General features: G+C 37.6%; 2 protein-coding genes across 4 annotated transcripts in view; one reads left to right on the top strand and one right to left on the bottom strand.

Annotated features, from left to right (window-relative positions):
- The window catches only part of SIM2 (SIM bHLH transcription factor 2), a 55,532-nt gene extending 40,683 nt beyond the window's left edge, over positions 1–14,849 (top strand). Inside the window, exons 7-11 of the mRNA XM_044442372.1 lie at positions 5,461–5,567; positions 8,541–8,688; positions 10,058–10,226; positions 11,860–12,268; positions 13,196–14,849. Of these exons, the coding sequence (XP_044298307.1) occupies positions 5,461–5,567; positions 8,541–8,688; positions 10,058–10,226; positions 11,860–12,268; positions 13,196–13,911 (1,549 nt within the window). The 3' untranslated portion in view covers positions 13,912–14,849. The remainder of the gene's footprint in view (positions 1–5,460; positions 5,568–8,540; positions 8,689–10,057; positions 10,227–11,859; positions 12,269–13,195) is intronic.
- A 2,886-nt stretch (positions 14,850–17,735) lies between these two features.
- The window catches only part of HLCS (holocarboxylase synthetase), a 126,351-nt gene continuing 121,052 nt past the window's right edge, over positions 17,736–23,034 (bottom strand). The window contains exons 13-15 of one of the 3 annotated variants that reach the window (XM_044441393.1): positions 22,918–22,999; positions 22,403–22,532; positions 17,739–21,625 (exon numbers count right to left, since the gene is read on the bottom strand). The gene's annotated coding sequence lies outside the window, so the exon portion shown is untranslated. Of the gene's footprint in view, positions 22,533–22,917; positions 23,000–23,034 lie in introns of all 3 variants that reach the window. The other 2 variants (XM_044441392.1, XM_044441394.1) reach the window with 2 other exon arrangements.

Below are 23,034 nucleotides of genomic sequence, written 5' to 3'. Positions count from 1 at the left end.
AGTTGATACTAGTTATACAAGGTAAAGTTTTCTGTAATCACAATCTGAAATAATGAACTGAAAAGGAAACACGCTAATTGCAAATCTAGCAGTTCTTTGGTTGTATGCTGCAGCAAGCGTGAGAGACTGAAGGAAACCTATGCTTTTTGGTGTGAGAATTTTGCTCACAGGTGACTTTTGTTTGTTCAAGAAAGCAATGTATTTTGGTAGATTTGTACAGAATGCATTTATTTTAAACAAATAAATAGGCCTGCCTTCACCTGACTAGAATAGCCTTTAAATATAGTAAAGCCTTCAAGCAAATATAGATAGCCACCTGAGTTCGTCACATTGCACCTGTCCTGTGTGAATGAAACCACTCCCACTAGCATCCCTAGGCATGGTCCCAATCACAGTGCATCCTGATAATATCCTCTGGGAAAAGTCTGTCCATTCCATTCCTTCAGGAACCGTTTTATGGATTAAATGCCCCCACTACTTGGAACTGAAGTGAAAGTCCTGCTATCCCAATATGTAGCCCTCCCAACCTTTACACTAAACTGTATTCTGTCAAATTCTGCCAAATACTCTGAATCAGGCACCTACTATCCACTATGCAAAGTGCTAATATTTCAGCCATCTCCAAACCTGGAGAAGACCTCAGATTCTGTGTGAATTATTGACTGATCTGCCTGATCAATGTAAATGCCACGATCTTCACTGTAGTGCTAGTCAACAATGTTTAAGAAATATTAGCAACAATAATCCATCCTGACCAAGCAGGTTTTATATGTACCAGGCAGGGTGTAGAATATGTGAAGCTGCTTATTCAATGCCACCAAGAAACACCATAGCTGCCATCCTGTCGCTAGATGCCAAAACAACAACAACCTTTAATAAAATATATTGGCCATTTATCACCACCACTTTCACAATCTGGCTTTCCTCAAGAATTTCTGATCTGGTTGAAGATCCTTTATCTTTATTCAAGGTGACAAGTTTTGCACAGATTGTAAGCCCATCCTTTATGCAGATGACACATTATTGTTTATTAGTGACCCTGAAAACTCCATACCAGAACTCATCAGCTTAATAGACTCATTTTGATCAATATCAGGATATATGATTAATTGGCCAAGTTAAAAATTATGCCCCTGCTGTTTTCCAGTTGGCAGTTTAAACAATTCCCCAGTTCATCAGCTTATCTGGGAATAGAATTCCCCAAAGACTATGAATTCCTCTCCTTCCTCGATTTACAGAGGACATTTCAACTTCCCCAAAATACACAGTGGCAACATCATATAAAACATTTGTTCCATCCCCCTATATGGCCCAGCAATATTCACTGCTTGGGAATCCCCAGCATTAGTTTTACGAAGTTTTACAAAGACAACCAAGCCAACAATAGTTGGACTAGTTTTACAAAGTTGGACTAGTTTTACAAAGACAACCAAGCCAACAATTCATACTTATAAAAGACTCAGAACATACAGCCAGTTTGACATACAGACACTCACAAGAGTGGAGTGGGAACCTAGAATGCCATGTCCAACCACAGCAGTGGAAAATAGCTACATTCTCCATACAGTCCATATCCCCTCACCTGAAACTGCACCTTATACAGCAAAAGCTGCTCTTTTAAGCATATTGTACCCCATAGCACATGTTTCAGAAAAAAATTCACCCTTTAATAAAGGTTGGCAATGTGGGACAGCAGAAGCATCATTAATCCACATGATATAGAAATGTCCAGGGGTGCTAAATACGTTAGTCTTGTTTAAAGATGATAATGTATTGCTGAATTACATTCCCACATCCTGGAAGCCATCCTCAGGCCACCTCAAGTGGACTATATGAGTCCCCATGGTGGCTAAGAGACTCATACCACAGGGATGAAAAGACAAATCATCTCCCTCAACCATGCATTGGACTGAAGACCTCACAACATTGGCATCCTAGGAGAGAATATGCTATCAGTGGCAACTTTGTCTCAACACTCATTCTGACATTTGGTTAACCTATCTCATCCCATTTTGATGTTGAACAGAAACTTTGAATATTTGTGTGTGTGTATGTGAGCATATATACATGTACAGTGGTACCTTGGCTCACGAATGCTTCGGTTCACAAACAAATCAGGTCACGAACAAAAATTTCTGAAAAATTTTGACTTGGGTTGTGAACCCCACTTTTGTTGGCGACCAAGATCGCAACCATCTCCCCCCCGCCCCCGAGTGGGGAGATGGCCATGATTGCAGTTGCTTTCGTGCAGGGAAGGCATGCATGGTCAGAGGCACGCTGCTGCAGGAAAGACAGGAGCAGCAAAGCAGAGCCACAGGGGAGATTGCTGAGATTCTGCCTGTCTTTCCTGCAGGAGCACACCTCTGATCAGGTACGCCTTCCCTGCATGAACGGAACTGCGATCGTGGCCATCTCCCCCCCTCCCCCAACCAGCACGATAGCGGTCACCTCCACCCCACCCCTGAGTGGGGAGATGGCTGCGATCGTGCTGGGGGCGGGGGGGGGGGAGATGGCCGAGATGATGGGCGCCTGCAGGGATGACGGGCGCATGCCAGGATGACATGCGCGATCTCAGTCGTGCTTGGGGGGGCGGGGATATTGCCATGCTTGTGCTTGGGGTGGTCGGGGGGAGATGGCCATGATCTTTGTTGTTGTCACTTTGCTTCACATTTTTCTGATTTAAAAAATGGTTACAGAATGGATTAACCTTATTTACATCAAACCGTATGGGGAAATTTAATTTGGCTCACCACCAATTTGAGTCACTACCAGAGTCCTGGAACAGATTAAGTTCGTGAGCCAAGGTACCACTGTATATTATTAGTAATACTTTCAAGACCAGTTCACTGTATCTGTGATCATTACTGTGTGGCTATCAAGTTTTTTTGTTTTGTTTTTTTTGCTAATGTTTGGTCTTGTTGAAAGACAGCAAAAATCAAATAAAAGTTATAAATATTTTAAAAACTATGAACCGCAAAGCTATTTGTTAGGTCTGCCACCTAGTGAACTAAGGTGGTACTTCAACCACACAAAAGCATTAACTTTAAACTCAATCCAAATTAAGAAACAAATAATGTTGGGGCACACACCCTTATCACCACCTTGCTATGTATACCACGTTTCAAGTATTTAGGATTCATGACCTTAGGACTGTGCGGCTAATGAACATACATACTCTTTTATTATGATAGGTTGTCACTACTGTAAGACTTTTAGGGAAGAATTGAAAAGTTTAGTGTGCATGTGTGGAATTGAAATGCTCATGGGGATTTGGACATATGAGTATCCTTGATACTTCTTCTCATTAATAAAAAAGTGAATGCATGGAGCTAAAATTCTATTTCCAAGTATGGTAATGTATCTTTTATGTTCAATTTCTGAAAAATACATAAAAGTACATTAAAGTCTGCTGCCTTCGTGACTAAACAACAAATTCCTGATGACAGAAGTAGAGGAAAATTTTTACACCTAGCAATATTTGGCTTCCGTCTCTCTGTTAACTTATTTCCTCTTATATTACAAGCAAGGGAAAATTCATTCAAAATAATGCCTTTTAGATAGTAAAGTATTATGCTTTTGAATAAAATGCCCTTCTTTCAAACAAAAATGAAAATGTTAAAAATACATACAAGAAAACAAAGTTTATTAGTAGTTTCTTGGTGAGCTTTAATTGAATTTGCTTCATACAAAATCAGTAAAAAGCTTTGGGGCCCTGTCCATTGTAGTCTATAATTGAGGGATAAACAAATAACCCTTTATGACAGTTGGAAGTCATAATTACACATCAATGGTAAATAACTTCGACCGGTCAAATATTTAGGTAGCAAACAAGATGTATTAAACATGCTGATGCCTAGAGAATGTGAACTTTATTTAAAGGGAAGTTATGATTAAGTAGCTTTGGCTTGCAGCAGGACCAACTATATGATCACATAGAGCCTGCAGACAAGATTCCACCAGCATGCCTTTAATATCTTCAGTTCAGCTTTCTTTGTGCTGCAGTTTTTACTCTTTAATTCCAATATTCTTCCATCCATTTTAGGGGTGCTATTGCTATTTGTTGTATACTCTCCTACATGTGCCAAAGATATTTAATATATTTTAAACTGTCTTCATTATTATCACTGCTATTTCTATATCACCCAATAGCCTAAGTTGTTGCAGATTTATATACTCTTTATAGACCTCAGAGACATTAACCCCCATAAATCCCCCACTGCAATTATCAGCAGCAAAGAAACAGATCTTTATTTGCTTTATTTATTTATTTTCTTGAGTAGCTTACTGTGTCCATAAAGGAAGTATTCAAGACACTAACAGCTTTGAGTGAAAAAGTGACTGCATGCCATGTGGTATATATAAGAAATAGACAAAGAAGTAGCATTAATGCATCTGGATCAGGATGTAATTCATTGTTTTGTTAGTATCATAAAGAAGGAACAGGTGTCTTATCTGAACCATTAGTATGACTTGAATAACTCTGCTCTTGTGGAGGCCTTTTTCTTCCTCGCTCTGTACCCTTTTAGGTTCCTAAGATTGCCCCTCAAATAGGTAAGAGCACAAGCTGGTCAGACCATGGATACATCTAGTTCAGTGTTATTTTCATACAGTGGCCAGCTACTTGGCTGTAGGAAATTAGCAATATTCTATTCATGTTTCCCCATAACTGGTATACATAGATATACTTTCTCTGCTAATGGGGTCTGCATATAGCTATCATGAACACGAGACATTGATAGTCACCTTTTTAGTTGTTTGTCAGTAGCCATCATATTTTTAGTAATTAATGCCATAGATTACTGTGCATCATTTGAAAAATTTCCCAGTTTCCTACTAGTCATAGGATGCTTCATAGGATGCTTCCCACTTCTAATGTTACGAGGAAGGGAGAACAATGTTTTCTATCCACCATCTCTGCCCCATGCTTAATTTAGTACCCCTCTGTCTTATCTTGCTTTACTCACTTTTTTTGCAAGCTAAACAATCTCACTCATAATGTTTCCTTGTAGAGAACTGTAGCCTGGATATCAGTAGTTCCTTATCCCTGTCAAGAATCCTGCCTCTGCGATTTAACCTATGATTAATTCTGGCTGTTAGCAAGCTTTCATTCCAGTCACACTAGCCAGGAGATATAGTTGGCCTACAGGTATCTAACACAAAGAAACAGACACTAAGGATGTCCTTTCCTTGCCTGTTCACAAAAAGTGAGAATCATTATTATTGATTTCTCATGTAGAGAATCAGTAGTTTCTTTGCAAATCAGTAGTTTGTCCTGCAGAACAAATGTGAGGACAATAATTTCTTGAAGTCGAAATCCTGCATAACATTGTAATGAACAAAATGAAAAATAAATTAACTCTAAAGATTTTCAGACTTGATATCAGGAAAAGATAAACATTCATTTAATACTATTGAATATTTCTAATATTACTGCTTATTAGGTATATTTTTTTCTTTTAGAGTCACTGAATTAACTGGCTATGAACCACAGGACCTGATTGAGAAAACTCTCTACCATCATGTGCATGCATGTGATGTGTTTCATTTACGATACGCTCACCATCTCTGTAAGTTGTGTGTGTGTGTGGGGGGGAATCAAATGATACACTAGTAATATATGGTGGCACATGTATATTTTCTACTAATGCTTTGAGCAAGGGCAAGCACTAGGAAACCTGAGACTCCAGAATTCAGCTTTCACTAGTTATACTTGTGTTCATTGTACTGTTCATTTTATTGTTGTTTTAATATGGTTAGACATGTTGAGTTTTCACTGGGAAAGATGGAATAACATGAAGAAATTAAAGAATGAAATATGGATAAATGCATTTTTGGTGGACATGTCAATAAGTGAAGTACAGCATTTAAGAAAACCAAACTGAGTCAACAAGAGGGAATTAGGTGGGAATATAAGACATGCTTGATCGACAGATAAAGAAGTATTAAATAGAGTTAGGCAGGATAGCTGGTAATCCAAATGCTGCTGACTGCTAGCATAAGGCTGAGGGAAAAGTTACAGGAGTGTCTGATATGCTTATACTGTATCTGTGTTTTCTTGCCAAGATTGAGTATGACAGACATCAAGCTTACTGTTTTCTAGCCAAGTGGCTAGATGTATTAATACTTATCAAATACAAAGATGGGTTTGATACTTTCTGAAACTGAACTACTTTGTTACTACTTGAAAAACAGATAGATACATGCTATTTGGTGAAGTGCTATAATAGAGATAGTCTGCTTTAACTTTGAATATTGCAGAACTAAGTATGACAACAGAAAGAGATATTTAAACCAGTTTTCTAAATGGAATGAGGGTGGGGTGTTCAGACAACTTAAAATACAAACACAAGTGATAGATGAAGAAAACACTAGAAATGCTATATTACGTTAAAATATATACTGGAAAAGGCAACATAAATGAAACAAAGGCAGTAAGAGAGATATTGCATATGTGAATAGTAGAGGACAAAGTTTTAACAGTAGCCTATTACAAGACTTGGAAAACAGAATAAACAAACTGTTCTATTTCCAGGGTTTTGTTACTACACTTCCCATTTATCAATGTAACTAACACAAATACTAAACACTTGGCAGTCTGAATACATGCTGCATAGGCTGGTGATGGTTGACAAAATCCGGTGAGGTGCTTACACCTCTACTCTTTTGCCCTGCCATTTGCATTTGCAAGTGGTCTCCACCACTTGCACAATACAGATTTAGTGCTTCTAGGGCATCCCAAAATGAGCAACAGTGCTCATTTCTGGATGGAGGAATGTCAGTGGAGCTCACATAAGGAAAGGACTAATTTTTTATGTGGATGAAGGGTTTCACTTGCAGGACAGAACTGGTGGGGCAGAAAGGAATCAACCCCTTGGATTCTATCCTGTGTGACATTTTGACATTGACATATAGAGAGGAAGGTCTTATAGTGTACAGAAGGAAAGTGTGATAAAATAAGCTCTCCATAAAACCAGGATTTTACTTTGGCAAAGGTTAGAGGATAGAGGTAGCGTTAGGGATTTTCTACAGGTTGAATGTACGTTATGCAATTTGTTGAGCACCTAACATCTCTGCATTGGACATAGTGTCAGTACTAGTAAGAAGCAACTAAAAGTGTTGTCTTTACAGGCTTGTCCTGCTAGGCATTGTTCCTATTAAAATAGTGTGAGTTAGCTGTCGCTTTAGTTGATAATCAAAAGAAACTGCATTGATTATTTACAGGAAGAAGTTATGTGGCCAAATAATGTATAAAATAAAGTGTAACATGAAAGTCCTGACATCAGACAAAAATTCCTACTATTACAGCTCAGAATGAGTACGTGTGTACCAGTATTTTCATTTAGTCTTACAGCTGCTATGCACCACTGCAGCAGTGTTGGACCAGCTAGAATAATATGCCCCTGTTGGATCTGCAGGGATGCCTCAAAATTTATTGAGCTTATGGTTGGTTTGGCTGGCTCTCTTGGGGCAGTCCTAGTAATTTTTTGAGTGTCCGCTCCACATAAGTGGGGCATGCTAACTCTATTGATGAAAAAGGGAGCTAGATACATTTAAATAGTTTGGATGATTATTACTAGAATATCTACAGGAAAACTCAGGAGGAATCCAACTGAGCACAGATTAACATCCAGATAAAAGGGTCCTAGTGTTAGCAATTAGAAGTCATTGTTCTAGGTCCTAGTATTAGTAAACAGCTATTCTATCCTTTTTCCTTAATGAAGGGTTTTTTTTTGGTGGATGAAAGATGGAGAAACAGTTGAACAGAAAAAAAAGATTGTCATCTGGATACCTCATAAAATGTTGTGAATGAATCAAGGTGATGGCAGGATAAAAGCCTCATCTGGAAGCATCCTAAGAATGTATTCCAGACCTGTAGTGTTCTGGGGAAGTAATGGCAGTGAAGAAACATCCATACTATCCTCTCTCTACCAGAAGCAGGAATACTAAGAGTTTTTGTGGAATTTGTGAGACCTGGGAGGGTGTATCATAGGGTGCATCCATGAAGAATGCTATTTATTTTTCTGGCACTGCCACTGTATGTGCTACATCCCTCATTCTCCTTGATCCATTACACTTTCTGTGACTTTGGTACTACTGAGCAGAAGGTAAAGATGTTTAAACTGTCTTTTATCCAGTATAACTCCCTAGCATTTATACCCATACTTGTGATTTTTTTTCAGGTTTCCTGTCTACAGACATCTCTGATGTATATTGTTTTCATGCAGATTTCCTTCCAAAACTATAATCCGCTAGTAATGATTATCTGGACTAAGAGGCCATTTCTTTCAGTTCTTATCAGTTCAAATACAAAATTTCTTGCACAGTATTCTTTCTTGGAAGTTCAATTATGGGGTTGAATTTTACTTGTTTCTCTTTTTAAAGCACAGTGATATGGTCTGAATAGACATGATGTGGAGTAAGAGAAGTAGAACTAAGTCAGTGTGTAGACAGCTGGAAATCTTATATACACCACCTGATGTTCTTCAGAGGAAAGGTGGAATGCAAACGTAATTAGATCATTTTCACATTCTATTTTATAGTGCTGGTGAAAGGACAAGTCACAACCAAGTATTATCGGTTGCTGTCAAAGAATGGTGGCTGGGTTTGGGTCCAGAGCTATGCCACCATTGTGCACAACAGCCGCTCATCAAGACCTCACTGCATAGTGAGTGTCAATTATGTCCTAACGTAAGTTTTATTCCCTCCCCCCATTGTATGTTGAATTCATTTTGCCTGCTGATGGAGCATATAACTGTTCCCATTTATTCCATCTTCGTTGCTTAAAAAGGTTGATCTCTAAGAATACACTTGTTGTTGTGCTTTATAATATGGTATCCACTGTTAATAAAGTTGCTGACTTTCTCTAGAAAGCGACCCACAGAAAATTGTGGTGTCTTTGTTATGGCCAATGTAAGGATGAAGTTCACTTGGGGGTCTCAACCCTTCATTGAAGACCTGTTTTATATATCCAAGAATGATTAAGTTTCAAGTTACTTTACAGTGGAGTTCCTGTAGCATTAAGAAAAATATATGCCGTTTTCATTATTGTTTTTGCAAAATTTGGCCTTATATGCATGGTCTGCAGGGGGTTTTAGGCAGGATCATTTTGCTTTGTCAGTTTCCTCACCTTTGGCTAGCCTTGCTCGACAGGCTTGTTTGTTTGTAAGAGGGACCATAACAATAATTGCCAAATACTGTGGGAGTCTCTGGCACTTGCTGTATTCCTGAACAGCTCACTTGGTTGTGAGGGTTAGATGTGGATTGCATCTTTGCAGTGGTTATACTGGCATTGTGTTGCATCCAAAGTCTGAGGCTATCAGGCAAGAAGCTCTTTAACCGGGAGAGGTGAAGTTTTGAAAATCAGAAATCCTGTAAAGTTGCCTTTGACCTTTTTGCATGTTCCATACAAACGGAGAATGGTAATGCTGTTAGGGTGAATGGTCACTTTATTAGTCTTTGTGCCTTGGTAAAACCCAGGCCCTGTTTTCTTCTGGAGTTCGTCTTGATTCAGCAAGTCACATAATTGTGAGCTCAAACAAATCTAACCTCAGTTACAGTGTGAGGTAACTATACCTTCACAACAGAGAAGTGGTGGAATACTCTCAAATTTGACATTGTTAGCCATTGGCAGGTATCAGTTACTCAACTATAAGCCCATGATAAATTGGGGTGTCTATCCAAACACAGTTTATATATTGCAGATCATTCTTACACTGACAGTTGAACAAAAAGTTCCATTCGGAATGGTAAAAGTACAACTAATAGACAAATCTTAATTTAATGGAAGATGTTCAAATTACTATTTCGTGACAGTAAGTATGAACTTTGAGTGTTGAATTAAACTTTAAATAAATCTAACATAATGGCTATCAACATATTTCAAGGAACCCCCTTTCTCTTGTGGGCTCAAAAGACTTAATTTTAATATTTACTGACTATGGCTTGTTTGCTAATATCCTTAAAGCTACATTTATGTAGCAGGGGCTCATACAGAGGAGAAGAAAAGAACTTGGGCTGAGAACAATTCCTCTGTTGCAATGTTGTTGTTGTTTTGCAGAGATATAGAATATAAGGAACTTCCGTTATCCCTGGACCAGGTCACCATTTCTAAATCACAGTTTTCATGCAGAAACCCCGTGTCTACCTCACAAGAAACAAGAAAAGCCACAAAACCTAGAAATAATAAAATGAAAACAAAACTCAGAACAACTCCTTATCCACAGCAGGTAAAACATTTTTCTTCAGAGATTTCATGCTGAAACAATGATACAACCTCTATGTAACAGTAGCTTTGTGGCCTATGAAAAGTCACTAGAATTTCTTTGAAATTTAAAACATGAAATTCTTTTCATTTTACAGCCGAATCCTAAGGATTCATAAGGATCAGTATTGATTCTCGTTGCTTTACTGTAGTAATATAAATTGTGTCATTGCACTGAAGATTCCGATCAATCTAGGAAATTGCACTGATACAGCCTTCCCTGGCCTCCCAGTATTTTAGACTACAATCACAGCATTCTTGACCAACAACAATACTGGCTGGGGTGGACAAGAATTGAAGTCCAACCTCCCTGGACAGATCATGTTGGAGAAGGGTGCATTGATGCAGCAGTATGTTGCACTATGAACAACAACCCTTCCACCAAATGTCCTAGCAATGGTTTGAAAAATACACAAATGGACAGAAAGAAGACAAGATGTGGTCAATTATACAAATGACTCCTTTTTTGTTTGTCATTTTAATTGCTACATTACATGTCTTGTGTAGTATACTAACATGCAGTCATTTGATTTAAATAAAGTGGCATATGTGTTTGGGCATGCTATACTTAAGATGGCTGTTTAAGCATATAAGTCTCTGTTCAGGTCCAGTCAGTGTTCGAAAATAAAAGTGAAGAAAATCAGCAAACAAAAGTTTGAGCAGATAAACTTGCAAACATTTGGAAAACAGTAAACTAAAAAAATGAGCAGCTTACCAGAGGTAGGATTGACAACTAGTTTTAATCTATAGCCAGGTATATATGTGTCAGTTCACTGGGAAACAAGAAGCAAAACCAAGCTGTGGTACTATCCCTATTCGACATCCCTTTTGCAGGGATATCTGTATGCAACAACCCCAAATGTTTCTGTGTCTATAATATTATCCAATAAAAGCCCATCATTTCCTCCTGCTCTGTCAGGTCCTGATAAGAAATAGTACTTTTCAAACCTGCTGATGATAAACTAATTGCAAGTAGAGCTCACTTTAGAATGAAAGCGTGGTTGGTTATATCATTTCCCTTTGTAATTTCTGTCATTCCTAGTTAAAACAGGGTGCTTTAGATTAGATACTTAACAGTTAGGTTACACCAGAAATAAAAAATAGGAATTATAACAACTGCACCTTTGAACATTGCTTAAGCAGTTGTACTGACTCAGTAAAACAAAAACAATATATCTGAGAAACAGTGCCCTGAAGTCCCTGAATTTTCCATGCAGCCTCCCGATTTTATATGCATGAATTTGTGATAGGGCTCAGCCCCAGAATCTATTATCAGTGTCAGAATTAAGCGGAACAGCTGAAATAATAAAAATTGTCTTTGCCCATGTGCAGAAAGCTCCAAACACCCAGCTGGGGAATTACTGCTTGCCCTGCAAACAGGGATAAGGAACAGAACGTTAAGGGCAAATGGCAGGGGTCCCAGAAAGTTCTGAGCTTTAGTCCCTTGCTTTAGAAACTAAATACTGCCAACTCCTCTTAGTTTATATGAACTAGTTCAAGGTGGTACTTGGCTGCAGTGCATGCTGTTAGTCTGTTATACTGACAGATTTCAGAGTCAGCTATTAAACACTTTTCTTCCTTTTTATTTGCTTTTTCAGCAATACGGCTCCTTCCAGACAGACAAACTGGAATGTGGCCAGGTTGGAAGCTGGAGATCCAACTCCACAGCAAATTCTACCACCATCCAAGAACAAGCCTTCCATTCAGAAAACAGCGAACTTTTATATACCCCATCGTACAGCTTACCTTTCTCTTACCATTATGGACACTTCCCTGTAGACCCTCATGTATTCAGTAGCAAAAAACAAATGCTGCCTTCTAAATTTGGGCAGTCTCAAGGAACACCTTGCGAAGTCGCTCGATTTTTCTTAAGTACATTGCAGACAAGTGGAGAGTGCCAGTGGCACTATGCCAATTCCCTTGTATCAGGCAGCCAATCACCATCTAGAAGTCCCTCTGATCAGTCAGCAAGCAACATACGCCATAATCTCTTACAGGGTTATGAAGGTGTGTATTACATGTACAAATCCAAAGCTTTTGTGCTCAGGAATAACTTGAGTATTTTCAGTATTTTCAAATATTAAAGGGTGTGTTTTGAGTAAAGATGGTTAAAACCTTTGGTAAAAAGGGTAAAACCCCTAGGTTTGTAGTAAATTATTCAGATTTTCTCATTCGTATTTAAACTTTTTGAGCAATCAGACTTGCTTAAAGAAAGACAGGACAGCCTCCAACCCTGGATTTAAGAATCCATGAAAACAGTTGCACCTTATGTTGCTACCTGACTTGTTCAAACTTCTATCTAGATGCAGTATAGGAATAGCATAAATCTAATGTTTTGCACTGGTATAATTGATGTTCTGTTCCAAAGACAATTTAAGAAGAGGCTTAGCTTTAGGGTTTTTTTTTTTTAACTTAGAGTTTATCTAGGCAACTTGTTAAGAGACTGAGATTCTATTTTATTTTTCCACAAAGTATAAAAATACTGCCTGGTAAATCAAATGTATAGCCTTTTCATGTGTTATGTCTGACTTAACTGGTAGGTTTTCAAAGAAGCCAGTTTGTCAAACTATGTACCCAAAGATAAAAATAAACCCAAACTCATTCAGACATGTGTTTTTAAGAATTCCAGTGAAGCTCAGGTCCAGTTGTCTAAAATGGCAATTAACAGTAATTTGATTCTTTAGAGCTTCTGAGAATATGTTTAAACTCCATCATGCAATTTGGTATGGAACAGGGGTGGTGAAGTTCTCCCATAAAATTCCATACTGCAATTCACTTATTTATCACAAGTTTAAAGTCAGCAGCTAAAACTCAGAAAGTGTACCCTTTAAGCAGAATTTACTATATTCTGCTAAGATGTAAAATCACAGCTGCTTTTCCAATTCTTTTGATCTGCTTTTATATACCTAATTTATGTTTTTTTCCCTTCCCAAGTGCCACTACCAAATAGAAGATACAACCAAGAAGGCACGTCTGACAGCTTTGCAAGCTGTACTACTCTAACACCAAATAACAGATACAAAGAAGATATATATGATTCCAGCATTATAAAACACAGCAAAATGGAAAGCAGAATATATCCTGCACACCATCATCTCATTAAAGAAGAAAATAAGCTTGTTTTCAATAGAGACTTGCAAGAAAAAAATAACATTAATGAAAAGCCCTTTTCAAACTCCTTAACTAACTCTTTTTTATCAAAATCAGAATGTTTTCAAACTAAATCAATTGGACAACTCAGCCACCTTCTCCCAGTTCCAACCGTATATGAACAAAGAAGAATTTGCATGAGAGAACCAAAATATGAGCACATTGCCACAAATCTAGGTGAGTTGGAAACTGATGAAAGAATGACACTGAAGCTTGATCATATTTCTGAAAATGATCATACAGTGGATGTGAGACATACAGGGCAAGTTCCTTTTGTTCTTTTGAACTACCACCGGGTTTTAGCTAAACACGGCACATTTCAAACCTCTTCATGCACTGCCACAGGACATGTAGCTGAAAGTTATGGACACAGTTCTGAAGAAGTAAATATGTTTTACAAAAACCAAAGTCCTTTATCAGCCTCTTCTCCTGAAACTCACAAGGACCCTGCACTTCCGCATTATATTGGAACTTCTGTAATAATAGCCAATGGAAGGTGACAATAATATAAACTTGCTTTTTTAATTAAAAATAAACTGGAATGATTTCTGAAATGTGTTAGAATCATCGGTGCACATAGTTAGCACAGTTGAAGGTCAGTGAGACATAAACTTGCATGCATTCTTGGCATGCCATCTGGAACAGTATCTTTAAGGTCAGAAAAAATGTGCTTAGCTTCAGTGCATCATTATTGAGAAATCTCTGCCGTTGACTCTGGCAGTAAGAAGCCATGTAACAGTTCATTTTTAAGTTGCTTTTACATTGTACAACATAAAGTATAAGAATTTATGTACTGATGCAAAGATTGACCTTGTTTTCATTAAAAAAAAACCCCATAATTTAAATATTTGAATGCGATAGACCAGCCATCAAATGGACAGTATGGCAATAGATGGTGCCACAATTATTCATGGCTGCCTCTGTTAAACTATCTTCTTATTGTGGGAACATTTTATGTTTTTAATCCCTGAAGCTGAACCATTTATTTTAACTCATCTGACTTTCATATACTGTACCAATGCAATCAAGAATTGCAAGTCTGTATGACTACTATGCATCTTCAAACAATGAAAATCTATCAGCCCAATATGCTAGATAGATTGGAAATACCTACCAAAGAGTTTATGATTTTTCACACTCTTAAGAAGTTGTTTTTGGTAAGAATATTTTAAAGCATCTCTTTGAAACAACAGGAAAGAGTCCCTATTTCAAATAGACCTCCAAAATTTTCTTTGACAGCTAACCAAAAACATAGTTGTGAACATTTTGCTCTGGCAATCAGATCTGAAATCTTCAGTTTCAGCAATCAACCTTTTCTATTTGGACAGTATGTTTTTAGCTCAGCAAGTTACAACACTGTTGTTGGTTAAGATACGATAAAATCCGTTCGCTAAAAGCACTAATGAACAGGTGAGAATCTGGAGGCACTGAAATTTTATTTTGCCTTTCTGTACTGTCGAGCCTGGAAGGTAAGACAAGCTTAAGTATCTGCAAAAGGCTTTGTGATCAGTTTATAGCCACTACTGTGAACTAGTTCTTTGTGGATGCTGTTAACACACATGTGGCAACAGCATAAAGAAATAAACATTATTCAGTGGTGGTGGGGGGGAAAGCCTTGTATATATAGACATATATATGCATCAGAGCTCTTTTGCATGAAACAAGCTTCTGGCATGTGGTTTTCCTCGATGTAACTGATGAGCCAAACATATTTTCTTGCTACTGATAACATGATAAAAGGCTCCACAGTATAAAAGTATATCATGTATATTAACATTAACATTAATTGACTTTGGAGCCAGGTGTATATTTTCAAATTGCATTGAATATCCCATTTTAAGTCTGAGCTACACTAAAAAGTTTCTAAAATGTCCCCTGGCTAAGTGAAGTTTTATTAGAGGAGTAGAAGAACTTTTCTACCCCAGGAAGCATATGGCAGTTTTGCCATTGCCTTGACAACAGCCAGAACAGATTATTACTTTTACAATAAAACTTATCTATCTTGTGCAATATGGAATACAACTTGTTGGCTGCCTACTTTTGAATGTCAAATACATTGAAGTAAGACATTTTCATCGCGAAACTATTTATATTTAGACATAGCAATACTATCCATTCCCTTTTCTAATCTTATAGGAATGTTATTATAAGAAAACAAGTTTGTTTGAAATTTATTGTTTGTTATCGGTATTATCCTCCTAAATAAGAATGCTGAGCATGCACATTTTTAACTGCCAAAGCAATTTGTATCATAATCCAAATAGAGTCAAACTGTGCCTTGAGCTGAAGCCAGTGGTTCCCAAAGTGTAAGGTAGGCTTCTTTAGGGTCACATAGTTGCTGCCAAAGGCAAAGTAACGTATCTTCATCCACCATTCACTGCTGTCTCCTAACTCTTGATTGTTTTATGGGGCACTGGATTTTACTTTCTAACCTGTTAACCCCCTAAATATTCCTTCCTGTAGCCTTCTTCCTTACTTTTTGTTTGAGCATTCCAAAAAGAAAAAAGGCTACCATTGTTTGGTCTTTACTTATCTAAATACAGAGAAATGCTTATACTGTTTCCCAAGTTAGTAAGACAGAACATTGCATAACTTGAATGATTTTAAACCGACAGGCACTTTGCACTAATAGCCTGGATCCTGTTCTGATCTGTGAATCTGTATAAGGAGATGCATGTCTGAAGGGGTTAAATATGCACAATGCTGGTAACATCTTTAATGCCATGACTCCAAACTCAGACTTATAGCTTGACTGCTCGGCATTGAAATGGTATTTCTTGCAGCAGGGAAACATGAAAATAGGCCTCACATTGCACATGTGAAACTGCTTTAAATTCAGGTGACTTCCATTGGGCAATACCAGTTTAAACTTGAACATTAGTGGGATGGAATTAGGTTATTTTGAGCATATGGTTTCCATGCACAAAGTCAGCAGGAACACTGAGAATTAGATTGCCTGAATATTTGCAAACCCATTGAGACAAAAATCTCTTTTAGAAATGGAACTTCAAACAGAAGTCCCCAGAAATCCATAAATCTTCTGCAAATTAAGTAAAGCTGACTGAAACAAATAGGGCTCATACATTTTTTTCAAGAAAAGCCTGGTTCATGCTAACTTGAGAATCACAGTCTGATGATCTGAGTTGCTGTCTGTATTCGCAATATTGGAATAATATAATTATTTGTGTACTAGTGCACCAATAGTCCCAGCTACACCATCCTTTATTGACACATCAAATACTAAGAACATGCATAAGTTTAAATAACATGCAATTGAAACTTACCAGAGACGTAATTTTAGAATTAAATTTTAGAATTAAATTAATGTATTACAGCTAACATAGACAATTATTTTTCTAATGGCCAAACAAAAGTATTGTCTACCACCTGCAAGAAAAATTCTTTGAAAGTGGATGCCTTTACTGTAGTAATAATTATAGCCAAAAACGGGAGAAACACTCTTCATACAAAAGTTCTTTTATACTGAATTCTTGTTGTGATTTATTCTAAGCACAATACACAATATGCATGCATTTTCAGATAAAGTTTTTTTACAGTGTTTCAAAATACTGCCTGTTCCTGTGTTTCTTCAGGTGAGAGATCCTGGAAGGTTACATTTATGCCAAGACACAGATCTTTCTTTTGTTAGAAGAAAAATGCCTTTCCTCATCTGATACCAGCAGTTAACTGCCTCATTAAAATATATATATTGATAGACAATTTTATCATAATATTCTACCTTATCTTCTTCAAAATGATTGTACATATATAAAGTCTCTCACTTTGTAAGAAAGCTTTTTGAGAAGGTACACGTTTTAATTTAATTAAATTGTTCAGTGTTATTCAAATGGTGCCTACTAACTGCCCAAGGTGAATTTTTTTAATGAATCTGCAGGAAAATGTTCTAACATCCCCTGCATGATTAACAGTCCATATTTCTATGTAGGAAATGAATATTCCAGTAGATGTTCCTATATAATAATGTGACATGTTCACAGTTAGAATCCAAATGAAGAATTTGATAGAGAAATGAGAAACCAGACAATTATCAACATTTTCCACTATCCACAACGCCTAAATTACTGAATCCATCTAAGAATTAAAATAGAATCTACATGCAGCAGAAACAGAAACCTAGGAAGGAAGCATAAACTGGGAGCCTTCCTTTTCACATCACTGTTTGCTCAAGTGTAAATTTTAAGTACTGATTATGAATTGTGAGAACTTAAGATTCAATGTTGCAGTGTTCTACATGTTTACTTCATGAAAAAATGAGTGTGAAAAATGGAAAACTCAACATTGGCTTTGCTATCTTACCATTGGCAATATCGCCTAGTAATAGTACTGCTCGGCTGAGTCCAACTTTATAAATTATTCTACCTTGCCAATAATCTAGTTAACTTACAAAGCTAAGCCATGTACCAGCAAGTTTTAACATTTGTGTAGCACAATCGTATGCATGTTTACTTGTAAGTAAACCCCACTGTGTTCAGTAGGGTTTAGTCACTAGTAAGTATGTTTAGGATTATAGCCTCACACTATTAGGGACACTATAGTTTGAATGGAACCACAACAACCCATTTTTATCTGTTTGGAGGAAAGTAAATTGTTTTATTTCCCTGTTCTGGAACTTTATAATTTGCATTTTAAATGATGCAAAAATCAATTATTTGACAAAACATATGTGGAAAAAGAAACACATATCCTATTATTGCTTAGGATTCTATATTTACTCCCTTCAATTGTAAAGCTTTTGCTTATTTATTATGTAAGATGAAAATGTTAAATAAAATACTGTAGCCAAAGGAATAAGTGGACTTCTATTATTTTCTTGGTGTTAAAACTACAAATAATGCATCCAATAACATGTTTTCAGTATTATAAATTGGTTAATTTAGGTAACTAGTTCCATAAATAAACATTTTTGCTGTTTTCTCTTGCAATCTGAATAGTCCTAGAAAGTCATAGTAAAAACTGATCCAGAGCTTTTAAGTTAAATTTTACTGAAATTCTGTATGTTACATAAGCACCACCACATAACTCTTCAGCTATGTAAGCACCACATAGCTCTAAATACATATTTGTTTTTATTTTATGCCAAGAATTGCTACCTCCATACTTCTCAGCTCAAGCTATATTGGTGCTAACACAAGTTTGTTATGTGGTCACCCTGCTTCAATCCCAGAATTTTATGCCCAGATACTGGCTGTGTTCACACAGCATGCTAAGTCACCCTGTGAATAAGCTGTGCACTCTGGATGCACAGGATATTGGGTGCACCTTGATTTGTTCTTCCCTCCTCTCCCAGCTGGCACCCCAGTGTCCTTTGTGGCAGACCCACATCTTGTCTCCCTTTGCCAGCTCCAATTGCTATTGCCATTTTCTTTGTTACTGGGGGGATGCACGCAGTCTCACAAATGTGGAACCAGGGTTTTATTCTGTTTTAAAAAGGCCACTGAAAATTGCAGTGAGTCACAAGTGACATCCAGTGTGGTGCAGTGCTTGAGAGTGCAGGACTGGGACTCAGGACGTCTGAGTTCTAGTCCCCACTCAGCCATGGAGCTGCCTGGATGACTTGAAGCCAATCACTGTCTCTTAGTCCAACCTACCTCACAGGGTGGTTGAAAGGAGAATCATGTGAGCCACCATGCATTCCTTGAAAGAAAAAAGGCAGCATATAAATAAATAATCTTTAGTTGTCCACATGTACTAGCTGCACGTAACACACACTAAATCAAAAGCCAAGAGATCATATAGGCTATTTTTCATATAGTGGCCAGTCGCACATTTCCAAGCTGTCAGCTGAAAAGTAAAGAGGGGGAAGGAGGTGCGCCAAAAAGAGGTGGCAACAATCTTTTAAGTATACTAAGTAACCCTCTGGTCTTTTCAAGGTCCAAGTGACTGTTCTCAGTGCACAGCACCTTTTCAACGCTATCCCAAGTCTACAACTGCTGCAGAAAAGGCCTTTCTAAGCCTGCTTTTTGGAGCTGTGATTACTGTGGATCCTTGACATTTCTACAAAATGTGTATTTATTTGGATTGGGAAATCAAATGTAATGGCTGGCAAGTAAACAGCAAATCTGCTCACCCACAGTAACTGCCTCTCTATTCACTCTCTTCCCCTCAAATTGGCAGATTTCTCCTCCATTTACTTCCCAGCTATTAAATCTGCATGTTTTTCTCAGTTTTTTTCAACCTTAAAATCAAAACAAATAACAACAGTTAAAAACAACAACCTTCAAGGTGGCAGTACAGGATGGATCAAATAGGGCAACAGCAGCACGTACCCCCCTCCCCAAAAAGCACCATTCACACAGTCTCATTTTTAGAATGGTAAGGTGTTGCCAATACCAGTAGTAAGTGCTCCAAAAGAGTGTGGAAGGGAGTTAATATCTTTCCACAGCAGCTGTAAGTTCAACTTGTAACCTTCTGTGTTTCCCCACCAATTATTTCCTAATCCTTGGACACACACAAAACTAGTTGAGTTCACCTGACATGACAACCCCCCAAGGCAATAAACCACACTGGGTTGGTTCTTTTGTCAAGTACCAACAATGAGTCCAACAGATGGACAGTGATACCAAGAGATCTACTCTTGGCAGGAGGTAGGGGTGCCTGATATGCTGTGTGTTGCTGTGTTGGACATGGTGCAACACTGCAGAGGGGGCTGGGCTAGCTTGTCAAACAGGAGTAAATCCTAGCCATCTCGGTGGTGTAAGAAGTCTACTCTTAGGCATTCTGTGCTGCTGCAGGCAGGGGAAAGCTTATGACTAGAACAAGGAAGGTGCTGTCAGTGGTACTTCCCTGCGGCCCACTGGCTCTTAGGGCTCAGCCCCAGTAGCTCATGTCATCTGGGTTTGGATGACACAAGTCCTCAGGGGTGATGACAACCCTAGAGAAGTGCATGGCCATCACAGGGTGGCTTACTTGGAAGCAGCATTCACACAACATGACATCCACCTCAGATAACAATCAAGACAACAATCTTTTCCCAACTTGTCACACATGGTACATTATAAAAGAATGCAGAAATTGTAGTTGAGAGCTTACCTCAAAGACTTCCAACTTCTCTATCATCTGAATTGAGACACACTGATTTTCTAGATAATACAGGATGCTATAATGAACCTGAGAATCTTACAAATATTTCACAGAGTACTCTGAATATTATTTACAGGAGTGGACTAACTAAAGTTCCAAATGCTACTATAGCTGTTTGCTATAATAAATCTAACTGTACTTTCATATTGTCGAGGAGGAGGACCATTCTCCAAATTTTCCTTTTAAAAAATGCTATACTCAACAATGGTACAATCAACCTTGTTCTCTTTGCAGAATCACACCTTTCAACAGAAATTACTTCTGATAATCTTTTTTATTATTTTAATTAAAAAGTAGAATATAGAAAAAAAAGAAAGGATACCAAGGGATCTTGCACAAATATTACATATAATATCAAATTCAAAAAAAATCATGGAAAGTCAGTAATTGTTTTCTACACTCAGTTACATTAATTAGTTAGTACTTAACTGAAACTCATAGAGCAATTGTTCTAACTTATAATTCTTAAAACTTAAATTTAAATAGCAAAGCATTTGTATTAAAATTATAACGCACTAATGATACTATTACAAGCTCTATTTTCATTAAGTAAATTGTACATAATACGTTTTCCATTTATCACTTCTGATAATCTTTTAGCTTATCCTGTTATTTTTAAAAGAAGTAGTTACAATAACCCAAACATATTAGTAAGCATTAGCCTAGTATACCTTTCAGAAGGACTGAAAGAATTCTCTACACAGCAATGGAAAGAAACATAGTTTTTCAAAAAAACTTTTTAACTTTAGAGACAAAAAATCTTGACACACTTTTTCAGGCTTTTGCCTTTTAAAGACAGAGAATCTGCATATTTAGGGATTCTTCCACCAGGAAAAATAATACTGATAACGGTTGCTATAGGAGAAATGGGGTGCTCCGATGAGCACTCATTCCTCTGGGGCCTCTAGGAGTCTCAAAAAGGGCCTGATCAAGGTGACTTCCTTGAAAATTCTCGAATGACAGGCTAGTTTTACTTGATTTAGCAGTACATTCCTACAGCACTACATGTTATGATACTTCGGTTACTTGTTGATGGGAGTAGAACCACTTTGGGAAGCCAGAAGGATGGGAGGGAGGCAGGCAGGCAGGAAGCCTTCTCAAGTAGAAGATATACTGTAAAAACAAGAAAGAATGAGGAGAGAAGACTAGCCTATTTTTAAATAAAACTGGGTTATTCTTTGTCTGAAAGCTGTTCATCTGGGGCTTACGTCTAGATAAAAAGTATAGAATCTGCCCCTTCCCCATAACCTCTGTCCCCACCCTCATTATCCTTCCCCATTTGGAATGTTCCTAGACTGAAAAAAGTTTCCAGTATTGCTACTGTGCCCAGTAGCGATGCTCAGCTGTTACTGGTTTGGCTCTTGAAGGTTGCAAATGCTGTTCCTGCATATGTTCTGAATCCTTACTTAAGGCTGCACAGAGATAATGAAAAAGAGATAATGAAAAATAGCTTTGTTCTGCTTTCAACTCCATGGGTTAGAGCCAGCCTTAGTCCTGCTTAAAACAGCTCTACTGAAATTAATGGAACTTCTGTTATTCATGGGTCTACTCTAAATAGGCCTACATCTGGGTTAAACCTTTTACCATAGTCAGCCCTTCTGTAAGTAGCAATATGGTGCACCATCCTATTGACACCAATCAGATTCAAGAGTCGGAACTATGCAAGTGCATTTTTATAGCTGAAACCAAATTAGTAAGCTTCTATAATTGTGTACTTTTGAAAAAAGGATCTTGTAAAAACATTCAATAAAAAAACATAATGCACAGTATAAAGATGTAAACATTTCATACTAATTTTAGACAGCTGAATAAATTGTTAGGGTATGTACTTCAAAATGCTATGGAACATTTATAAACTACCAACATAAGCCCATTCTTAATTCTGAATACCTAGTGAAAATTGTATAGCTCCGGAAAAGTCATCAGCTTGTGCCTTGATATAATTCTGCTCCTCATTCTTTTTGACTCCAAACACCAACACCCGTGAGCCGCTTAAGAAATGTTGCTGTCAATAAATAATCTGTAAAAATATTTTTAATATGTAATGAGGAGTTTTATAACTCAGTCCAGAAGAAAAACTCATATTGCACAAAAATATGGGCACCATAGTGAAATATTTTTGAAACCACTTCATCAAGCTAACAGTCTGAAAGGCGACATCAGCTACACAGTGAAAAAGGTGTTTTACTAACCTGGACATTTTAATAGCATTACACATTTTCAGTGGGCTGCTTCTGGATTCCAGGATGCCTGGCTGGCTCCTGCAGACTCTGTCCAGACACATTTTGCTATATTATAACAGTCGCAAGAACTGTTATAAAATGCGTTTCACACAGAAATGGTTCGCAGTTGCCAAGTTTGATGCAGAAAACAATATGATTACCAGCTGTACTCCCCACATGTACCTTTAGTTGAGTATCCTAGAAAAAGAAGGCCCAGCGGCATTCCTGGCTGCCACAGCTGCTAGTCAGACCTTGTGCAGCTTTTCTGTAAGAAATAGGATATTTTTCTTGGATGCATTT

The sequence above is a fragment of the Varanus komodoensis genome, unplaced genomic scaffold (assembly GCF_004798865.1).
Source record: "Varanus komodoensis strain SLA01 unplaced genomic scaffold, ASM479886v1 scaffold4, whole genome shotgun sequence".
In the NCBI taxonomy this organism is placed as follows: Eukaryota; Metazoa; Chordata; class Lepidosauria; order Squamata; family Varanidae; genus Varanus; species Varanus komodoensis.
The sequence above is the reverse complement of the archived record's forward strand: the minus strand, read 5'-3'. Positions and strand labels throughout refer to the sequence as shown.